The 22,595-nt window shown below is 29.6% G+C and overlaps 1 protein-coding gene across 2 annotated transcripts in view; it reads left to right on the top strand.

The window, feature by feature from the left end:
• LOC113400808 (potassium channel subfamily K member 1-like) overlaps positions 1-22,595 on the top strand; it is a 45,811-nt gene that overhangs the window by 13,766 nt on the left and 9,450 nt on the right. Inside the window, exons 2-3 of one of the 2 annotated variants that reach the window (XM_026640479.2) lie at positions 9,699-9,803; positions 10,312-10,416. In XM_026640479.2, the coding sequence (XP_026496264.2) occupies positions 9,704-9,803; positions 10,312-10,416 (205 nt within the window). In that variant the 5' untranslated portion in view covers positions 9,699-9,703. Of the gene's footprint in view, positions 1-9,698; positions 9,804-10,311; positions 10,417-13,050; positions 13,878-22,595 lie in introns of those variants that run through there. The other variant, XM_026640478.2, reaches the window with a different exon arrangement.

The raw sequence follows: 22,595 nt of genomic DNA, 5'->3' as shown, positions 1-22,595 counted from the left end.
TTGATCGAATGGCAATTTCGCTTACAAAATTGGCACAGATACAAAATAAATTATAGACAATAACTATCATCATCATTATTATTCACTCGGTCTTATCCCCTTTATTTTGGGTCGACGCGGTGTATTTTATAAAACACTGAAAGTAAAATTCGTCGGTTTATTTAGGAAATGGGATTACTTATAACGGTGTATTGGTTAATTCTCACGAAACCTAAATATAATATAATAATTATGGTAACATGTCAACCTACCGGTTGAGATTTGGTTGCACTAATCTACTCTGCCGGAAACCATACGGATTATAGGCAATATACTCGTTAACGTTTATAATAGTCTTTAGTTTAAAGTAGTACTTGTAGTGCAAACTGCAACGATGACCTACATTAAATCTATTCCGATGCCATAAAGCTATCTGATTATAGAATAGGGTACGTGACTATCGGGTTGACTATAGTCTGCTAGTGCTACAGTAATATTGAGAGCACAGAGGACAGATGCTAAGATATGACGATGCGCTCTATAAAACATATTACAAATTTGACGTAATCAAGATAACATAAATATAGTTAGAGAATTATATAAAGAAAATAAAAAGTATAATACCTCACCTTATTGCCTCCACTGGTGACAGCAGGGTTGGCTCATTTTTTATCCAGATTTTGGAATTGCAATTCAACGGAGAAATACTGCTAGCATTCTTGCCACCATTCCTTAAGGTCATGATTTATAAAGTAACTTAATAGATAATGAAATCTGAAAATATTAATATTATTTTACATTATACCTAATTCGTAGATGATTTTGAATTTATATGTAATAGAGCAAATATTTAGTATAATTATGTTATTATAAATGATCAATAAAAATATTTAATCTGAGCAAATACGCTTTGTTAATAAATTTTGAAAAATACAGATGTCAGAGTGAGAAATCCAGTGAAAAATTCAAATCTGTTAATTGGAATGTATCGACACGACATATAATAGGGCTCTTACAGAAGTATCTTCCACTAAACACTTCAATCAAACATTTTTATTTTTCTTTTTCCTCCGTTTTATACCAAGAATATGAACTGTCCCTACTCTTTTTATTAAGAAATTTCTGTCGAATATTTAATATTATAAACTATTCGGGTAAATGAAGGAGCCGAGATGGTCCAGTGGTTAGAACACGTGAATCTTAACCGATGATTACGGGTTCAAACCCAGGCAAGCACCACTGAATTTTCATGTGCTTAATTTGTGTTTATAATTCATCTCGTGCTCGGCGGTGAAGGAAAACATCGTAAGGAAACCTGCATGTGTCTAATTTCAACGAAATTATGCCACATATCTATCCACCAACCCGCATTGGAGCAGCGTGGTGGAATATGCTCCTAACCTTCTCCTCAAAGGTAGAGGAGGCCTTAGCCCAGCAATGGGAAATTTACATGCTGTTAATGTTAATATAAATGTATGATATAAAAATCGTTATAAAACCAAAATAAATTAATCTCCGTACTTGACGAGTGAAACGTTTCTGTGGAGTTGTTATCGATTATTATCGATAGACTGGAGGCTGGGCGGGGCCTATAATGATTCTGGGATTCACATTCAATTCTTTAATGCGATTTCAGGATAAATAATAATATTTTATTTTAAACAAGCGTGTATATGCTTTATAGTTTATCGATAATCGATAGAAACTCCCGACAATGTTCCACTCATTAAGTACGGAAATAGTTTGATATTTTTGGTATTAAACCTATTACGTTTCATCACCTCACGTGAAAGTTCATCACATCCTAACATATATATCGTGACAATACAATCCCAACAAACATTTTTGTCGAATAAGAAGAAATTACGCGACTAATAATGGTATAAGCGTTGTATAGAAGTAATTTTATTCTGTTATTCGACTTAGTGCCGCTGAGAGTTTATTCGATTTATAGTCGTGTAAAAACGTCGTAGAAACTTCTATACGACTGTTTTATACAACTATTACACGGTATTTAGTCGTGTAACCAGCGTTGTGACAGTAGATACGTCTTTGCGACTTTTATACCGACTATAGTCGTATTAGAGTGATGTATAAAACTCCTACACGAATTAAAGTCAATATGACTTTTTTACGACATTTATATGACTGAATGTCCTATAAGAGTTTTAAAATACACTAAATATTACACAAACCGCCATTCATTTGCGTCTTCGTAAAAATAATTTTACAGAGTTGAAATGGATAGAAAAAGCTGGGCAAACATTAAAAAAAGTCTCCACTTTAAGAGGAAAGTTAAAAAACCTATGCATCATTTCTTACCTCCAATTGTATTATATCGAATATAAGTACGCGACAAGTTAACTGCAGGCTAATTGGAGATGGTTCCGTATAAAATTTAGGGAGTTCTGAGCAATGTATTAATCGAAGCGCAGAAAGTGCATTTAGTGGCTCTATAAAAGTAAATTCAAACGTAGACGAATTTGACGAAATGTTTGATAATTTGTGTGTTAGTGATAGTCGATTATAATGGCACAAATGAAGCCCATGAAAATGATATACTTCGTTATAATCTAAAAAAATGGGCAATTAATTACAACATTTCACAAACTGCTTTGAGGGACCTAAACAAAATTCTTAACGAAAGGATACCCGGATCAGTTCCAAAAGATCCAGGAAAACGTATTAATGTAATCAAATCTGATTTAGTTAAAAAGTTATCGATATTTATTATATCACATATCATTTTTTATCTCAGCTGAACCAATAAATACTCAATAAATATATCAAATAAAAAGGTTTTACACACTTGGCAATTACTAAATTGAACTCTAATTTCGTTTTCTATGGCGGAATATTTACAAATCCATTAATGACATAAATTAAAACGTCGTTTAGAAGTTGTATAAAGGTCTTGTCCTGCACTTTAAATCGTGTATCGGTAATTTTTAAAACTTGCTTTAAAAAATCTCAATAAAATATTATTTATTTAATTGATTACACAAGCGCGTTCATTATATAGTTAAAACTAGCCCATAAAACTCGATAAAATTAATTTCCCATCAGATTAACATTCCTTGAACATGAGTTTCGAAGTAAACATACAGAGATGAATAAATAAAAAATAATGTTCACAATCAATTAAGTTTGTTCGTGACAGCTTTCAAACTCAATTTACAATTAATATTTTATCCTGTCACTTTTACAAAAAATATAGTCTGGTAAGAAGCGTGTTGGATACTGGTATTCGATCAAATGTCGTAAAGCAGCGGTAATAAACACTTTAAGTCTGCCGCACGACCTCTATACGACTTCTATACGACCACTATGCGACCAAAAAGTAAATTATGCGACGGCTACATGACTCTTATAGGACACTAAGTCGTATAAAATGGGCCTTTTCTTGGTGATGTCGACGTTATAACGGCGTAACGGCGACCAGCTTATAGAACCAAAAGTTACAGTTGGCACGTTGTGGCGACCTGTCAAATGTTTGTTGGGAATGTAGATAATACAAAAAAGAGCAACCGAGTATCATCGGTTGTTTTTGGTAGAATCTACTTTCCACACCGGTGGTAGAATTAATTCAATACTGTAACATGTCGATTCAAAAATACCTTTTATGAATCTACTTGGACAAAGAATATTTTTATTTGATTTGAATCTATCAACTGTCGTATCAGTTTCTGCAAACATTTTCCGAAAAGATTGATGATTTATGGTAACAGGCGATATTTGGGAAATACTATCAAATATGCTCAAAAACATAAAGCTTTCGCATGAATAGTTTATATTTATAATTTATCTTGTACACAGCCTTACAGAAGCATGCATATTTCAGATATATATTATATCCATAAAGATGTACTAGAGCAGGAACATTAGGTCCATAGCTCTGTCTTTAAAAGTAGGCCCAGTAATATAACATCTAAAGTCGTATTTGTTGCGGTGTCATTATTAGTATTGAGTCCATAATCTTGTTTATTTACTATTTACACTACATACTAATATTGTATATACTATCTCATCAAACACAATGTTATTTAGACACAGATAATTTTACTACTTTATACTAATATGATAGGTTCCCAACAGTTGACTATTTGTTGTGTCATTTATATCAAAACATAGTGTATCAAAACATTGTTTGTTTTTTTTTTTAAATTCTATTTACGATATTCTGGGTACACATTACACTAAAACTACTAAGTGTCATCTTGTCGTTACGGCTGGAAAAATAATGTTTCAATATAAACCATTAAAAAAACTTCCGATAAATAATAATCCGCCTTGGATAGTATGAGGCCAGAAATATTGTATTTTCTATTAATTACGTCTCACGCATTTTTTTCCATGTTTATTTTTTTGCATAAGCAGAAGTTAAATTTCTTGCTGCATAAGCTATGCTAGTGGATTTGCTTTAATAAAAATTACTAATTAATACTTACGTTAAAGTTTGACTAAGCGCAATACAACTCTGCGATACTAGATAACTGATAAGTTCAGAGGCATTAAGGTGATATGAAAGAACTGCACATGTATATTATATACTTAACATGTTTAAAGTTCGGTTACATTGACCTTGTTGATGTAAATATTGCTATGTACACTATAAGGGACTTTAACTCACGCGATCGTTTCATTTACAAACAATAAACATGCTAATGTATTTACATTATACTGTGTCCGTTAAATAAATATATATTACTTTAAAAAGATTATTGCGGTCGTTAGTCTCTTTACAAAAGTCCTAATACCATTTTTATGTATTAACAAAATATTTTGCTTCTACGCATATTACATAGCTTCTAAAAGATATACTTTAATATAATTTGAATAATGTTATTTATTAATGATCTTTCTGTTTAAAGTGGGTTAGCAATGTAAAATCGCAAATTGAAATGAATGTTGACACCTTTACATTTTACACAACAGAATCTAAATTAAGTATTTAAAACCGCGTCTCATTGCTCCGAGAGAAAAGGAAATTCGATTTACCGGATAATTTTTTCTAGCTTTCCTGATAGTGAATTCCAGTTGGTCGTGTTTTGTACAATAATTATTTTTAATTTTCAACGAATAATTTAAATTCCCCTACTCATGTACCTACGTCATGCTACATTGCTTATGGCAGATCTGTCTTTCATCTATTTTAACAAATACATGAAATATATCGCTAAATAAATATAATCCCAGCTGTGTATTAATAGTACGATTATGTACATAGTCGTTTTGATTAACGTTTAGATTTATTTCTTTTGATTACACAAAATCAATATTCAACAAGGATCGTATTGGCGTAATCTAAATAAATAACATAATATACCTAAATCGATATCTGATACTGTATAGAACTTTCTAGTCATGAACAAAATAGAATAAAAACTTGGTATAAAATAGCTTTGAAATTTATTGATTGAACTCTATTTCTGTGTTGCGACCTAATTCTAGTCGCTAAAATTACTTTTTTAGAATAAAAATTGACCTTTAGGGTTCCAAATATTATGAATAGAAGAATCTTTATTTAATTTGATTTGGCGTGATTGAATTTTTTTTAAATACATTACAAAAATACGCTGAAAGAAAAATCTGTAATGTAAGGGACTTCTATTTCATACAAGAACATTAAATTCACGCTGGTCATTTCAATATTCAGTCTAAGTTTATTATATATAGGTACTTGTGTAATAGATTTATGCAATAAAACTTTTTTTTGAAACATCCTGAATCTTCGTGCATAAATTTTATGTATATTGGCGTAGTATATTTTATAGTTTAATTACAATACAACTTGTCCTCATTTATAAGTATTAACTATCAATTTTTTTTATTTATTATAATAGATATCCATTAAATTATACACAACATGAGCTCAGACTAAATAAATTTGTAAAAAAAAAACTAACATTTAAATATTAATATATTTCAAATTGATATTTGTATAAACATAATTCGAACTGCCTTAATAAAAATGTCTTACTTTTTTGAAATATCAATCGAATGGTACTATATGTCCAGAAATTATCTATACTCTAACTGGAAGGAAGAAAAAGGATTGAACTAATAAATTCTTACGTCAACAAATCTTTGATTTACATACTCCATTCGATTTGCTAACTCTCCCACATTATGCACTACAAACAATTTTTGTCGACAAACATGAAAACGAGTGTTCTTGTTTGTGTTATCTACAGTTATTTTTAAAATAACTCTTTTTTATGAAATACAAACCTATTACACTTAAAATACTAATAAATACACCAGTATATAGTTTTTTTTACTATTTATTTAATTTTATAAACCTTATAATCTCCTATTCACATTTTACATGGGTGACCGTCATTTTTTTTTTCTAATTTTGCGCGGGAAAACATTTTGTATTATTTTTTAAAGCCATACGATTGACGTTCTGAAATCTATTACACTTATTTTTATGATACAATAATAAAATATGAGTTTATTAAAAATATAATATAAATGTAACTGCATAAATAAGTATTTCTAACACGACTTACATTAATTGAACTTCCAAAGTTCCGATAACAACCACAGCGATTTTAAAACGGTTTTTGTTTTTACGAAACCATAATTAACACTATAATTGATTATTCAATATCTGTACTAGTATTATAAAAGTAACTCTTTGTCTATTATGCTTTCACGGCTAAACCACTGAATCAAATTTGATGAAATTTGGTATGAAGCAAACTTGAACCCCAAGAAAGGGCATAGGCTTTATGCCCTATTGTAGGGGGTATTGTGTACGACCTCTCTCCCTATCAATATATAATATATATATGCCAATGATATAAATATCATAGTTGTTTTTACTCTTCCTGTGATTAAAAAAGGCTACTAGTAGCAACAAATGCTAATGGCCAGGGTTTTTACAAGTAAAGCGAACTGAATCTAATTACCCTTTTTTCTGTAATGTAATCTTAATCACATACATGATATCTTGCGTAGCTCTATATATTTATTCACGTTCATATGAAACCTTGTTAATGGATACATAATGGAAATCGTTTAGAATATCAGATCAGATAAAAGACTAAGTCGCCAGGATGTAGGTAAATTAGACTTCGTCCCACTTTAGTTCTATTAAGTCCCGCATTGGATGGTTAAATATAAAACTTGTACGGATGTAATTACAAGATATCTACTTTTCTCAAATCACGAAATTAAATCTTTTTGGAATTTCGAACTTTATACATGTTTAATATTATTTTTAATTGACCCTATTAAGTCGTGGTGGCGATTCTCAATGGAGACTAGGCAGGAGAATTAATGTGCACATACATCTGGGCTTTAATGAAAAATACAGTATTTCCTCATTTTCAAAGTCCGGTTTGATGGTAAATCTGATATAACTGATGAAAGATCAGGCGCTGGACCAACGGATTTACGTGTTCTTATTGAAATAATATTGACTGAAAATGCAATAATGTTGATCAGGACATTGGGATATGTAACTTTATAAGCTGGCCTATAGTTATGTCAATTATTAAAATTAATACACATTTAATAATAATGTCTCTATAATTACCTTCAGATTAATTATTAATCTACCCGCCCACTATACTTTCCGCTATGTTACTGGTCGGTTAGTAATATAATAGGAAAGGAGTACCTTACCATATAAACGTACAACGAAAGAATATAATAAGATCAGAAAACAGAAAAAACAATTATAATTATCAAACAATTTATAATTATCATTATAAATTAAGCATTTAAAAAACGTAATTAAAAAAACGTTACGTATTAACATCACTTCAGCAAAAAAAATCTGCTAATAAGCCAATTTATTATACAAAAATGGTAATAAGAAATTAAAATCAAAACCTAACCTAATTGGCACATTTTTGTTTTTGTTGCGGCGCTTTTTGTACGTAAGTACCCAAAAATTTGGAATTGTGTTTGCGGAATTTGTTACATTTTTACTATAGTCTAAGTAATAAATAACAAGATCTGAATTTAAGCAAAACATATATCTCTTCGAAACTACGAAGTACGTTCTGGAAAATCCATGAATCTAAAAGATTGACTATTTCTGCTAACTTTTACGTAATAACTTGTGTATCGATAACTGCTTTTATAACTTTTACTGATAATTGAGTTATCCCGTCAGAGCCGGTAAATTGCTCGGCCCATTTCAGTCTCGACGAAATTGAATTTCGCCAAAATGCAATGCGATTGTGCCTATGTTAATCCTACTTTGTAATTAATTTAGCCTTTACCCTTAAGGATATCATGTGAAGGTAGTTATACATCATTGTAAGACAAGCAATTTATTCGCTTGAATTTTTATAACAGTTCTTAGACACATTAGATTTTATATTTGGTTATACGTGTGGTTTTTCAGAAGTTATTTTTTGATTTACCATTAAACATTATATATTTATTTTTAGTCTGTATACCTCGAATGAATTCTAAGAATCTCAGAAATATGTTTCCACATAACACTTGACGTTGATGTGATTGTAAAATTTCTTGAAATTAATTTATTCAGAGAGATATTGTATTATTTTAGGGTCATTTGATATTATAAGAAACCTGCAGCTACTATAAAACAAACGATTATTATTATAAGACATTACAAAAAGCGAGCCTTTCAGCAGTCGCTTTTGATGTGTCACACCCTATATCTGAGTTTAATAATAAATTAGTTGGTACCAAATTTGACGGCCAAATCTACTACCGTGCGTCAAATCAAATATTCCGCGCTCCCCGGCTCCCTGTTACACATTTCCGTCCCTTTTCGGGAAATCACTAAAAAGCGAGAGAAAAGACGTTATACATTAATAAGGATAGTTCTATCGATTTACTAATATTATATGAATCTGAAAGACTATCTAAATGCACAGGACATATTACATAATACACTGGACAGATATTTGCGCAAAAATAAGTGCACTCGTTTTTCCTCACACATGTAATCCGATTGGACGGTTAATCCGATATGACGAAAAATAATATACACTTTATCACAGTTTTATTTATTTCTGTAACTTAATACATACACTGAATTGCAATATTTATCCAGTTAGTTTAAATTTCTAAAACGTAGATCGTTAAGTCTGTGTTCATTTGCAATTGCATTCAGAAGTTTCCAAATTTATTGTAGTCTAAAATATCTTAGTCAATACTTGAATTATTTGACTATCTAAGGAATACATCATTGAATACCGTATTAACATATGATTTATATTTATGCTTTATGGCTTTTAAGCGATACATCATGAACCAGAATCACATTTTTTAATATTTACAACAGAAATTGCTATTTACGCCAAATGCTACTGTTATGTGTAGTTTCATCCATAGAGTTATGCTCCCTTATGACAAATATTACCGATAGTTTTATTACATACGTTGTCTATTAAAACGTATATATAGCTCTGATTAAAACACTAAAAACCTTGTAGGACCAAATTACTAATACCATAAACAACAAAATTTTGCTTTATGCCTTTTGCTAATAATTCATATCATCATATTGTACTTTTATACAAAACCTACTTTTATATAAATTGAGCGTTCTAAATGATTTATTTTAGGTTAGTTTAGTAGTATATCACAAACAACCTGTATATAATATTTAGATAATTAAATAGTAATAATAATAGTAGTTTCCGTACATTAAAACACTCCTACTTCTTTGTATATACCCACACATTTGTCATGAATAAATTTTGATGTAATTTTATTTTTCACAGTTGAAATGAGGTTGGTGATGCCTGGCTGCATAGGTGATATACGCAGTATGCCCACTTTTCGGGTATTGACGATCATAACCGCTATGGGGCTATACCTGACGATGGGTAAGTAATATATATAAAACATGTATATTTTTTTATATATAAAGCCCGCAAATATATGTTCTAATATTGGGTGATCTTAAAAATGTAAATTTTATAATGTTACTAGTTTAAATACATTATACATACCTTTGATACAACCTTACCGATAGAAATAGTTTCATTATTATTCTTCTAGACGTTTGAGAATCGATCCAAGCAGTATTGGAAATCATTGTCATTGCAATAACTTCCAAATGTTCATTAATATGAAATATATATGTAACTAAACAAGATTTTAATCGATGTTCTTATATACTTATTAATGTTAAAGAAATATTTCAAAAAAAATTATAAACTACGATAATGCTATTGTCTTTGTATTACAATCGCACTTTAAAACTATTATGTCATCTCTATAAATCCTTTGCAATGATATATGGTATTTCCTTATGTGGACCGTTGATAGTCTTACAGACGCGTCGTAAATTAATGTCTCTAGTCCCAAATCTAACACTAGTTTTTTTTCAAGGAGCGTCTGTCTTCCAAGCCCTGGAAGGTCCAATTGAACGAGAAACTGAAAAAAATATGGCAAAGCTCAAGATGGACTTCCTTAACGACCATCCTTGTCTCTCAGGTTAGTATAAAGATAACTACATGTTATCTTATTTTTGTAATTAACAAACGATGCTTCCCAACTAAAGGAGAAGTAGCAGTAGATAGTAACAGCCTATAAATGTCTAACTGTTAGGCAAAGGCTAAATGAAAGGCTAAGGAGATTCGAAGCTTATTCCTTAACGCTGCTCCAATGAGTGTTGATATAACAGACTACTTATATACATGATAATTAAATGTAGCTTGTTTGGGTTTGAATTCGCAATCAACGGTTAAGATTCACGTGATCACTGGGCCATCTCTGCTCAAAGTTATGAGCTTATTACAAAATTTGTCTATGTCTATATCCATAAAGTATCATTGTGTATTGATTAATAAGATTTTGGCAAGACTTCCTCGTGATTTGTCCTTTCACCATCGATCAGTAAATTATAATAGCAGATTTCAAAATGAGTCGCTGTGTGATAATGTGTTTAACGTTATCACTCAGCGGTCTTCGGTTTCACGACCTATGATCTTTGATTAATTCATTTCACAGTAACATTGATCATTATGATAGAATCAGTGATAATCATTGTATGTGCCTGAGATGTTAGAATAAGCTTATAATGCCAAGTTTCGGACTCCGCAAAATCAATAAATTCTTCTTGGGGCAAAGTCTAAAATCCTTTCTATAATAAAATTCCGCAGATACTTTTCTTCTTTTTTAGCTTTTCCGATTCATAAATTCAAATCACTTGTAAAAAAAAGCATATTGTTCAATACAGGATTATATACATAATTTATAGAAAGGAGTGGAGCTAATACTTGTTGACTTTCAGGCAGGATATATTATATTATGAATATACATAAATGTATTTAACTAACATAACTTTGTATTTTAAATGTTGGAAAAGTTTGAGTATTGAGTATATTGAGTATCTTGCCGGTTCTTCTCGATAGAATCTACATTCCGAACCGGTGGTAGCTTCACTTAATATAGTTTGTACAATGACGATTCAAAAGTGCTTGTTAAAGCCTACTTGAATAAAGTATATTTTGATTTAATTCGAATATTTTTTTTTATTATATGGAACATCACGTTATAATAAATATAAATAACATATATATGTTTAATCGGATTAGTACATGTTATACAATTAGCGTAACCAAGAAACGAGCGATCTGGTTTTACCTTACACCTCAAGCCATTTTTTTCTTAAACCTTTTATGAAAGATTGTGTAACATATCCGAAAATACTTGTCCGAATTGTAAAGTGTAATCGATGTTATTATGTATAATATATTTTAATCAGTTTTAACACTGTGTTAAATAAAAAAATAATCTAAAGTTAACAGAAAGTAGGTAAAAATAAATAAGTGATCTTTATGCTGCGTTAACTATATAACTAAGAAACTAAAAACCAATTAGGATAAAAATGTATTTGTTTTATCTCAAATCGATATGAATATGTTTAATTCAGTCAAATCAGCCTCACTGTTTTTGTCACTGTCAAACGTCCTTCTTTACAAGATTTTATTAAGTTTCACTTGTAATCAAATATTGTAAATTGAAATTGACCCACTTCCCAATGTTTAATTAGGGTGATATTTTTAATTAAACTTATATAATAATTCGAAAGGTACTATGCCATTAATGCCTACAAAATCAAATTGATTAAATTGGATCGAATTTTATCAAAACTCGATAAAAGTCTATATAAATTACAAAATCTCTAGATTAACCGTAAAAAAAGTTTTTTTTTTATTACTGGAAAGAGAAAGAACATAACAATTTAAATTACATGTATAATGTTGTGGCAGAGAGATGATCTGAGAATGTTGTTTGTTTTTGTAACAACTTTAATATACGGTACCTGCTACTTGTTTCTTTGTACCGATTCAAAATTTTTATACATACACATTGAAAATAATATAATTTATTATTCCATTTAGCACATTCTATGCGTGGTGAGTTAATTGATATACCGTTCTTTGTGGAAGGAAATTCTTTGAGTTTTTTTTTAATTTACGTAAATGAGTCGTTAGTTTTACATTTATTTAAATTATAAAGCTAAATGACACGAGATTCTTGGTTTAAATTAAGATTTTGAAAGAAAAAATAATGAGCGCCAGATATAATATTGAGAGATATATTGTGTTTTTAACTAAATTAATAGCTTATTATTTTAAATTGCGATTAATACACAAGAACGACTTTATAAAGTATTTATTGTGCTTTGTCTTCATTTAAAAACATCAAATAATATTTAGTAATTTAATATTACAACTAAGTACATCGGTAACGCGGTGACACGAGCAAGATCGTGACCTGCTGTGCTCTGCTTATTAAAACTATTAAGAAGTAATAAACTACCAAATAAATAATTTAAACCTTTGACTGTTTATTATAAAACATAACATCGTCATAAAATTTTATAATTAATCGTTATTTACTAATTAGATATATAGTAATTACATAACAACTATACGTTATTATACTGTATCCAATAAGTAAACAATATTATTTTGCAATAATTGAACTAATTTCAGTTGTTATCAACTTAACTACATATCATTTCACTATCACGAAGATCATTTACTAAGTACTCAAACGATGCGCAAGCGCATCCCGATAACTTTTTAATCGGTTACCGACAACAACGGTCTCGACTTCTCGCTTCTCAGTCGATATTCGATCGCGGCGCGTAACGGTCACGCAGTTCTTTAAGGCTATTTAACTGCCATTCTCTTTTTGAATTTAATCAGTTTTTCTAAAATGTATCAAGATGAAATCTAAACTGCTTTATAAAACGAAAATAGAATTTTTCGCCTTGTTCTTCGAGCCTAATCATCCTAAGCGTTTTTTTAAGTACAGTTGACCACAAATCCGGCGGTGCCGGGTTTGGAGCTTCGGTTCGGACATTTATAAAACGTTTAGATACAGTTTCAGTACGGAAATTTTATACTAAAAGTGACTTTTTACTTATTGAAATATGATCGCTTGTTTCTAACATTTAAGTGTATTTTACTCTGTTGAACGTTACAAAAATATCGAGTCGGTAAAACTTAATTCGAAATCATAGTTGAAGTATTAGACGCTTTTTGAAAATCAACTTCTCAAAGATCTACAAGAATCCAAAAAGATGGATAGGCCGAAGTACCCTCGTATTCACTCGTATGGCAGCATGAGTTCAGCGAGAAGTGATGACGACATGACAGTCCACAGCCAACTATTCCCTTATCCGAAGAAAATGATAGTCGAGAGAGAAATTCTTTATGAAGAAGAACATCCACCGTTTCAACCTTTACTTGCGACTAGTAAAATCTTCGGGAAATCTAGATTCACATGTCTTTTGGTCATGTATATAGTGTTCTATATCGCGTATCTTCTATCTGGTGCTCTGGTATTTTCGGCCCTGGAAACACCCTTGGAGAACCAGGTCTTACTGGACGTGATTCGAGCGAAACAAGAATTTACTTTAAAATATCCCACTGTTATTGGTAAGCAATTTGAAATTGGAATTTTCGTAATGCGAGACTGCCTTAATAATAACCTTTCAGAGAAAGAATTTCTACGTGAGCAAATATTGAATTAACTAGTCTAAGTCATAACACGATGTTTTTCAAAATGTGTTCGGTATTTCAATTGTTTCGTTCGTTTCGTTTCTAATTACAAGATAGGTATGAAATTGTTTTATTCATTAAGATAATAATCAAGTCAAAGATTAATAGTTTTCTGATTGTCCACATGGGAATACCGCCTATAATAATTATGTCCATGTTGCAATATACATGTGCAATAAGTTTCAGTACATATTAATATAAAGTTAATTTGTATTGCAAACGCAAATACCAACTCTTGGCTGAAAAAAAATCTTCGTATTTAAGTTTTTACTTAACAAACTTTAGGTGACAGTCTTTCTTTCTTCTTTATATATCAAACTCCATATATAACAATCCACTAATATTCACTATAATGCACTATTTTTGCTAACCAACCACTTAGAACGTAATATATGAAGCAGTATATTTGCAATAACGAACTCGCTTATTATTGCAAGTAGTATTTACTCTTAAATATCTTTAGTTAATTTAATACAAAAATACTACGTTAAATATCGCTGACATTGAAAAAGCATTATTATTAATAGTATAACATTAAAAAAAAACTACTACATCTATGATTTGATATGTCTCGCTATTAAAATAACAATATATCCGGTACCTATCTACATATATCCAATTTAATCCTTTAACCTTTCTGTGTCTGTTGATTTAATTATTTTTTTATAGATTTAATATTCTATCTAAACATAATATAATCTTAATGTGAAACACATTCAAATTATTCGTGAGAATTTATAAATAAAAAAGTTAGAACAGGTTTGGATTAATACATACTAAGATATATGTGGAAATGACAGTTGATTGAAAGTCGACTTAAAATATTATAATTGGTATTCCAATACCGTCTTTACTTTATATAGTGATAGGGCTTTGTGGGTAGATGCCACGCTCTCATCATACATACCATCGACAGTTTATATTTTTATTAAAAATTTTTCACGGTAATAGATTTTTTTTTTATATTAGATCTAGTTATCACTTATAATAAAAAAGAAATGACAGCTATTTCGAATAAACAATATATTTTTTTAAAGCACTGTAATTAAAACGAAATTTTCCAAATGTAAGTCATAAGTGCTTTCCTTTCAACTTTTACAACACGAAAATAACCAAAAAAAAAAACTTTCACACACAGTCACAATGTTTTCGAATTATTTTGAAGGGAAACTGGTCTCCACTTAACTGATGATTTTGTAACAAATCTTAAAACTCCTGACCTTACGTATAATTTAAATACGGTGAACGTGTTTTTAGTTTTTGTTTACAAAAACGGTAAAGGTAACTGATTTAATAAAATGTTTTACGTAACATTTTGAAATAGGTTTTTGTAAGCCTAAAATATGTCTATCTTCAATTAATGATAGGTATACCATATCCTATGTATACTTTATCCTGCTGAATTTATTATTAATTTAATATTCGGGTATCTCTTATACCTATAAATAATATTATGAATTATAAGCAGTAAGCTTTATTTTTGTTAATATATTAGTAATTTCTAATGAGACTTCCGTTGTTACATTATAAATATATGTATGTATTAGAAGACTAAAAAAAAAAAAACGTGTCCATAGCGTGCTATAATTTTATATATGTTATTAAAAAAACATTCTGCTTATGAAGGCCATAGTAACTATACATAAAATAAATGAATAATGAAACCTATCTACGTTTTTTTAAAAAAAACTTATGATTTTTTACAGTACGTTTGTAAGAAGTACTCCAAACCGACTAGAGTTTTAAAATTTTAAAGTAGGTGCAGAACATACCTTGTTATAAACTTCCACATTTAAGTACTTTTAAATTGGAGAGAGTTGAGTAACTTTTATACATATAGCACCGTGTATTGTATGTCTGAAGCAAATTAAACAAAAAACTGTTGTTATATTATTTTGATATACATCGTATCTAATTCTATTCGATTTAGGCACTATTAAAACTTCTGAATAATATATTTTTTTAAATTTATATATACAGAATTATCATCAATATTGTACTTAGATACAATCAAAACCTAACTCTTTGGAACAAACGACTCATTTTAAAAACATAAATAATTCAATAGGCACTTCGTTCAAAAACGATAATACTCATAAATACTTATTTCTATTTAAATATCTAAAAAAAATCTCATAAATTAAATCTTTGAATATACAATCTAATTTGAGAATAACCATCTTGTTATGTGAGTTTTACATACTTATTCATAATATTTAAAAAAGTATCTAGCGTAATAATTTGTAACTTTTTCTTTTCACTTATTCTTTATTATTTATGAGTAAATAAAATATATATTTTAAAGTCCAGGATATAGTTTGATCTTACTTATCGTTACTCGAATAAGAAAGATCAATTTGTTCGCTTGAAATAAAATGGTTCAGGTGGAGGATCGCAAATCCTCCCGTTATTTGACGTAAATAGCGTCGAAGCGAATAATGGAAGCAATCTTAGAATTTAATACTTAAAGTACAAGTTCCATTGTTAAAATGTAGCCAAATTTTTCTATGTTGTCTTGGGTCTGGGTGCTTGTGGTACCGTCGTTACTTCTGATTTCCATAACACAGGTGCTTTAGCTACTTAAATTGGGATCAGAGTAATGTATGTGATGTTGTCCAATATTTATTTATTTATTATTTATATTATTTCGTATAATAAATATTAATTAAATATAATTATAAGTAAACAGCACCTTTTATGTAAATCTTGTGACTCAATAATACTCAGCCCACAAAGTCTTATAAAATAATACAAATTTTCATTAGAACTAGTGTAACTGTCATATACATAAATATACTTGTATTTATTTGAGTGCTTTGTGATTTTTTTTGTTCACAATACGTTTTTTTCTTACAGTGACTATTGTACTCAATATTACGTAGGGTTTGAAATTAAACTCGCCCGTACTATGTAAGTATATTTGTATTGTCTTGTACAACAAAGAACACAACAAAAATATTTATTTAATGCAACTGTTATATAATAGTTCTATTTATAAAAACATGTTCATACGAATGTCAAAGTTATGAAATACGCGATCGTGTGAGCATCAGCGTAAGTTGATCAAGTGTGTCTCGTTTCTACTACGAACTAGTTGTCGGTTACGACTTCGCACGCATTTTAAGGATTAGTCCTCAGGCATACGGTATACATAAATAACCTATGTCCTTCCTTGGGCTTGCTTCAATACTACCAAATTTTATCAAATTCCGTTCAGAGATTTGTCCGCGAAAGAGCGACAGACAGAATTACTTTCGCATTTATAGTGTTGGTATAGGCTATCCTATAAATATATCTAACTCACAACACATAACTTTAACTTGGAACCTTTAAAGATCGTTCCTCTATCATCTAGGGGCAATAAGGGCTAAGAAGTTTTAATAGCTAGTTGTAAGTATTAGTTAGGCTAAAAAATTTACACAGAGAAAAAAAACATATTATTATTTTATACAGTAACGCTATTAACTATCAAAAACATCGTACCAGTAATAAGATATTTATATAAATATAATGATGTACATAATAATGTTATAAAATTGATCGTGTTATTATTTATTATTATGACAACATACTGATCTATGTTGTTATGATAAACTAATATTCACAAAGATCCCTATAATTTTAATGCGTTTTAACCTAAACTAAAACTTCGATGCGGTTGTTGTACAATTACGATTTATGTAACAATACAATAAACCTTACTTACCTTTTTTATCCCAATTCTTTTATAACATTTATACAATGGTTTCATTATAAAGCTATCAAAGATTATATCCTAACTAATATTAAAAATTTGAAAATAAGTTTGTTTTTTTTTATTACGCTTTCTTATACTATATCTTATACTTATACTTCTCAAGTCTTCTTGCCATTATAACAAGCAAATATTTTAGTTAAACATATTGTATTGAATACAATAAAACAATACATTCCGTCATTCTGCTTAAAATATATGAACCTTCAAATTTATAACTTCTGCGACCGTAAGCAGGCCATTTCTCGGCGTTCCTGTTAGTATTTTATTTGCTATCCATGGCCGATATCAATCCATCGAGTATATTATAAAAATAATAATATAACATTTGGAATATTCCATTCCACGAATACTTCCTCAAAGTAGTTGCGTAATGTTCCAATCAGCCACACCCCCCATTGCACTCGTAGCCTAACCCGGCGCATCTCATTGTTATCTGAGAATGACTTATTGCTGTGATAAGTGACCGCTATTGTAGTAATTGTTGTAAAATATGAGATCGTTTCCTTTATTATTTAATAAATTTAATATGAATAACATTTATGTGAAATAGACTGCCCCCAAGATACCTAATAATAGAATTTGTTTAAGTTATCTCATTGAATGATTCACATATTTATCGGAATATTTTAAGTGGTTGATAAATATAAAAATGAACTGTTTGGTTAAATATCTACGGTTCTTTTAAAGGTCATACATTATAATATATATAAAAATAGATATATAGTAATAGATGTTATAAGAACCGTATGTTTAATACTTATTTTATACAAATTTACCATACATGATTGATTGTTTCGGTCTTAAAAAAGGAATTATTATGCAAAATGCACATGAATTTCTTATGGTACTAAGCGGATTTTTTAAATTCATCGCCTGATGGGGTTAAACTGGGATGGAAGTTTGTGTGGAATTTCTTTTTTTTTAATTGTGTGGAAGTCTGTCCTAATGCGATGTGATTTGCAACCGAGTACACGGCTAGCTACTCAATAACATCTTAGTGCCAGCCGCTTTGCTTATCACGCCGTACTTTTAAAACATATCTGGTAACAGCTGCGTTAAAGACCAATGACTTCACTCGACTGCGCTTCGAATGTTTAACTATAAACCACAAAAACATTGAGGCCAACGTTACTGAAATGTATAGGCAAATATTGAATTTCTGCGGTATAGTACTAGTAATTTCACTGTAATTAAAGCAGAGTAAAACGAGTCAGCTTATGGTAACTGACCTAATAATATATTACTATAAAAATAATCAGCATTTCTTTCATCGTCGATGCGCCTTCAACTAGGAAACCAACGAGTAATATGCCTTGTATCCGTAACCGACTGTTACATTTTAACTATAGGACAAAATATTATTTAGATGTTTCGTAGCGTAAAATATTACTTCTGTACGTAGAGACTCGACGTCATCATCGTCACAATTGCCCGATTAAGTATTATATTAATCTATTTAAGGATCGTAATGCTTGATATAGCATTCAATGAGAATGGCTGTTATCTAGGTCAACAATCACATGTAATATTATGATGGATGAAAAATACTAGTTTCTGATTTTTAGTCTGTTCTTCTCGGTAGTATATATATCACGAACCAGTAGCTAGACATTTAGTCGTAGAAAACATATAGGAAACCCCTTGAATAAAATTTTGAATATGATGCTTACACTTCAAAATTAACTTACTCACTTTGTAAATTGGTCATCCGGTATTTAAGTAATATTAAAATGCCCTAAGGCAGATAAGAGATATAAATTTTATTATTCAAATAAACATACGAGAAAACGCGATGAACCACCTAATAATAAATTTATTTATATCAACTTTTTAATATAACTTTAATTTAAACCGTGGTCGAAATGAGTAGCTAGTCGGTATATTAATATAACAATCTATCAGACCAGTCGGTAATCTTCCATTACATATTTTATCTGTCGATAGTGTTTACTTTTTATGATATTTACACTTTGCATTAACAAACGTTAATTTCAATCGAAATTTATAAAAATAAGAAGGTTATTTAGCTGCAGTAACAATCGGGCCTATAGATATAAATATACGTAACCTTTACCTGTCAAAATTCTTATATATTTGTATAAAGAATATACAAAAGATTCTCAAATATATTTATTTCATGATAATCAGTTTATAATCCTCAACTTCGTAGGTCGAGTAGATAATCTCTGAACCGGTTTAGAAACAGGTCTGTGAGGCGTAATAATGACCGACAGACCGACATGTTTTTGTATTCATGTATCAACTCAAAGTTAGTAGTTTAAAATCTGTATGATTATAAACTAAAAAACTATTGTGACGTTATCGATATACTAAGGGAAAAAACTCTACCTGATTGGATTCGACTGGAATGTGAATATATCCATATGGGGAACATAGGGACATTATTTGAATAAAATATGTTCTATTGGTATTTAAAAAAAAAATTTATGTATTTAATAAAAGGATATTTTTTACTTGGGTATAAAGATAAAAACATATATATTAAATATTGAGAGCAAAAGATATGAAATATATTTTAATATGATCGCATCATGTAAAAAAAATATCGTTGTAATTTAAATTCTAAGTCTGTTTCTGTCTCTAAAAAATGTCTACTTGACTACGTTAAAACAAATGCTACTTAATTCTATAATAGTACAGCAAAATCACTATTGATGCTATTAAAACTAAAAATGTATAATAGTCTATTACACAAACGTGGAATACTATGATGCAATAATATAACGCCGACCTAAGTTAAATGAAGGTTATAAGTTATCTTGTCGTCACTTAAATGTTTACTATGTTATAAAATTATGACGTTTCCCTTCTCTATTACAATTATTATTGAGATATTTAAGATATGAGATTAAATAAAAAAACAAAAAGGAAACATTAAACGAATATATGAATTAACGTAGGTACACCATAGATAAACCACAAGAGAAAAATAATACGTACAGTATAAAAGTTGTAAAGTATTTTTTCGCTTTTAAATTTTAATACATTATTTTTTAGAGACAGATTCATGATTTATATTTCGCTAAAAAGGGCTTCAAACGAACGAACTTATCTGTGTCCTTCGGACCACTCCAAAGAGTATACCTGGGACAGCACATTAGTGTTTTTTTTTGTATTATAGTTACATCTTAGACTTATGTGGAAATGCTTTATTAATTATTAAAATGTCAAAGGGAACAAAGGCTATCAACTTTTAATACCTTTACGTTTAAAAACTTTACGTATAGAAAAATATATAAGAAAAAGGGAAAATAGCGTTACTGAATTATATAAAAATAACGTATTGTTGCCACCAATTACTTCAGTCCATTTAAAATATTAATTGATACGTCTAACAAATCGTATAAAGAATTTTTTTATGAGTGGTTTTGTACTGCAAAATATATCTCTTCTCTAAAATAGTTGTATGTATTAATAATAATGTATTAACTGAATAAGTAGATATAGTAGTCTCTAACCGCAGGTCAAGCGGTCGACTACATCAATATCACTTAAGTGCCACTTCCACTCAGGGTTGCTAAACTTTCCATCAAAGTTCGAAGTATTCATTAATAAAAAATCGGTGATAAACTTTACTATAACTATTACTATATGTCTGTAGATCAACAGAAGAGTGTTATTGGTTATAAAAAGGTAGTAGTAGCCTTCATAGGAATTAGGGTTTCGAAATTCAAATAAAATATTTGAAGTAAAAAAGGCTATTAGAACTTATCATTATATTTGTATTGAATTTCCATGAACGAAAAGCCACTAAGCAATGTGAGGATCTTTATGTACTTGTCTCTTTTACCGATATTTGATGTTACATGATTTATGCTGAAAATTAAGTCATCACCAAATAAAGTTCCTATTATATTTAAATCAACCAAACAGAACTGTAACCCATATAGGTTTTTGTGATAAGAGAGAAAATTTAACTAATAGTGAATGCAGCTAAAAGGGTCTTTTGTTCCGCTTTTCACAGCGTTATTAGTTCTAACGGGCATTATATTATTTCAAATCGCTATTGTACTTATAATGTAAAAAAAACCTTGATAAAAAACGCTAAAGAAAATTTTCTATAAGTATTCCATTACGGTACGGAATAATACCGTAAAGGAAATTATTATTTGTTTATTTCTGATTGATGTTTTAAAAAAAAAAATCCTAAACGAACAGTATCTTTTAGAGCTTTAATATATACACAGCTATTTAAATATTTAGAGCATCAGCAACCCTCGTCAAAGTCAACGCCGTATTTGCCAGGTGCCATCGTCCCACACTTATCTTTTAAAATTTTATAGGTATCAAACATCATTGAAAGCTTTTAATTACCTATTTTAGGCAGCTACAGATTTTTAAAATACTTTGCTATAATCAGTGTTCCTTAAAGATTTCGATTCCGTCAGCTGTAGCAGCAGCTAACGATTTTGTTCCATATAAAAAATATTAATTAGTTGTAAATTATAAATCACAATAATGTGGTATTTAAATCATTTAGTTTCATATAAAAACTTATACAAAAATAACCATTCAAACACTTTGAAGACACCAACCATTAATAGGTTTTATATTAATATAGATTAGAAAAGCGAATTATCGAATAAACTTACTACATTTTCGTTATAATAAATTATATGATTATTGTATAGTTAAATACAATAAAAGTAATACTGTTATATCAAAATGGGTTGTAGTAGTGATTGAAGGCCCCTTGCCTCGTCGTCTATCGATGACGTACGCGACAAAACGCGTGTGTGTACAGGCGTAGAGGCGGATTTTATAATATTAGAATGTATAATTTATAAAGCTGCGCATCTAACAAAGACACATTGGTG

This window comes from Vanessa tameamea, chromosome 11, assembly GCF_037043105.1.
Source record: "Vanessa tameamea isolate UH-Manoa-2023 chromosome 11, ilVanTame1 primary haplotype, whole genome shotgun sequence".
Lineage (NCBI taxonomy): Eukaryota > Metazoa > Arthropoda > Insecta > Lepidoptera > Nymphalidae > Vanessa > Vanessa tameamea.
The sequence above is the reverse complement of the archived record's forward strand: the minus strand, read 5'-3'. Positions and strand labels throughout refer to the sequence as shown.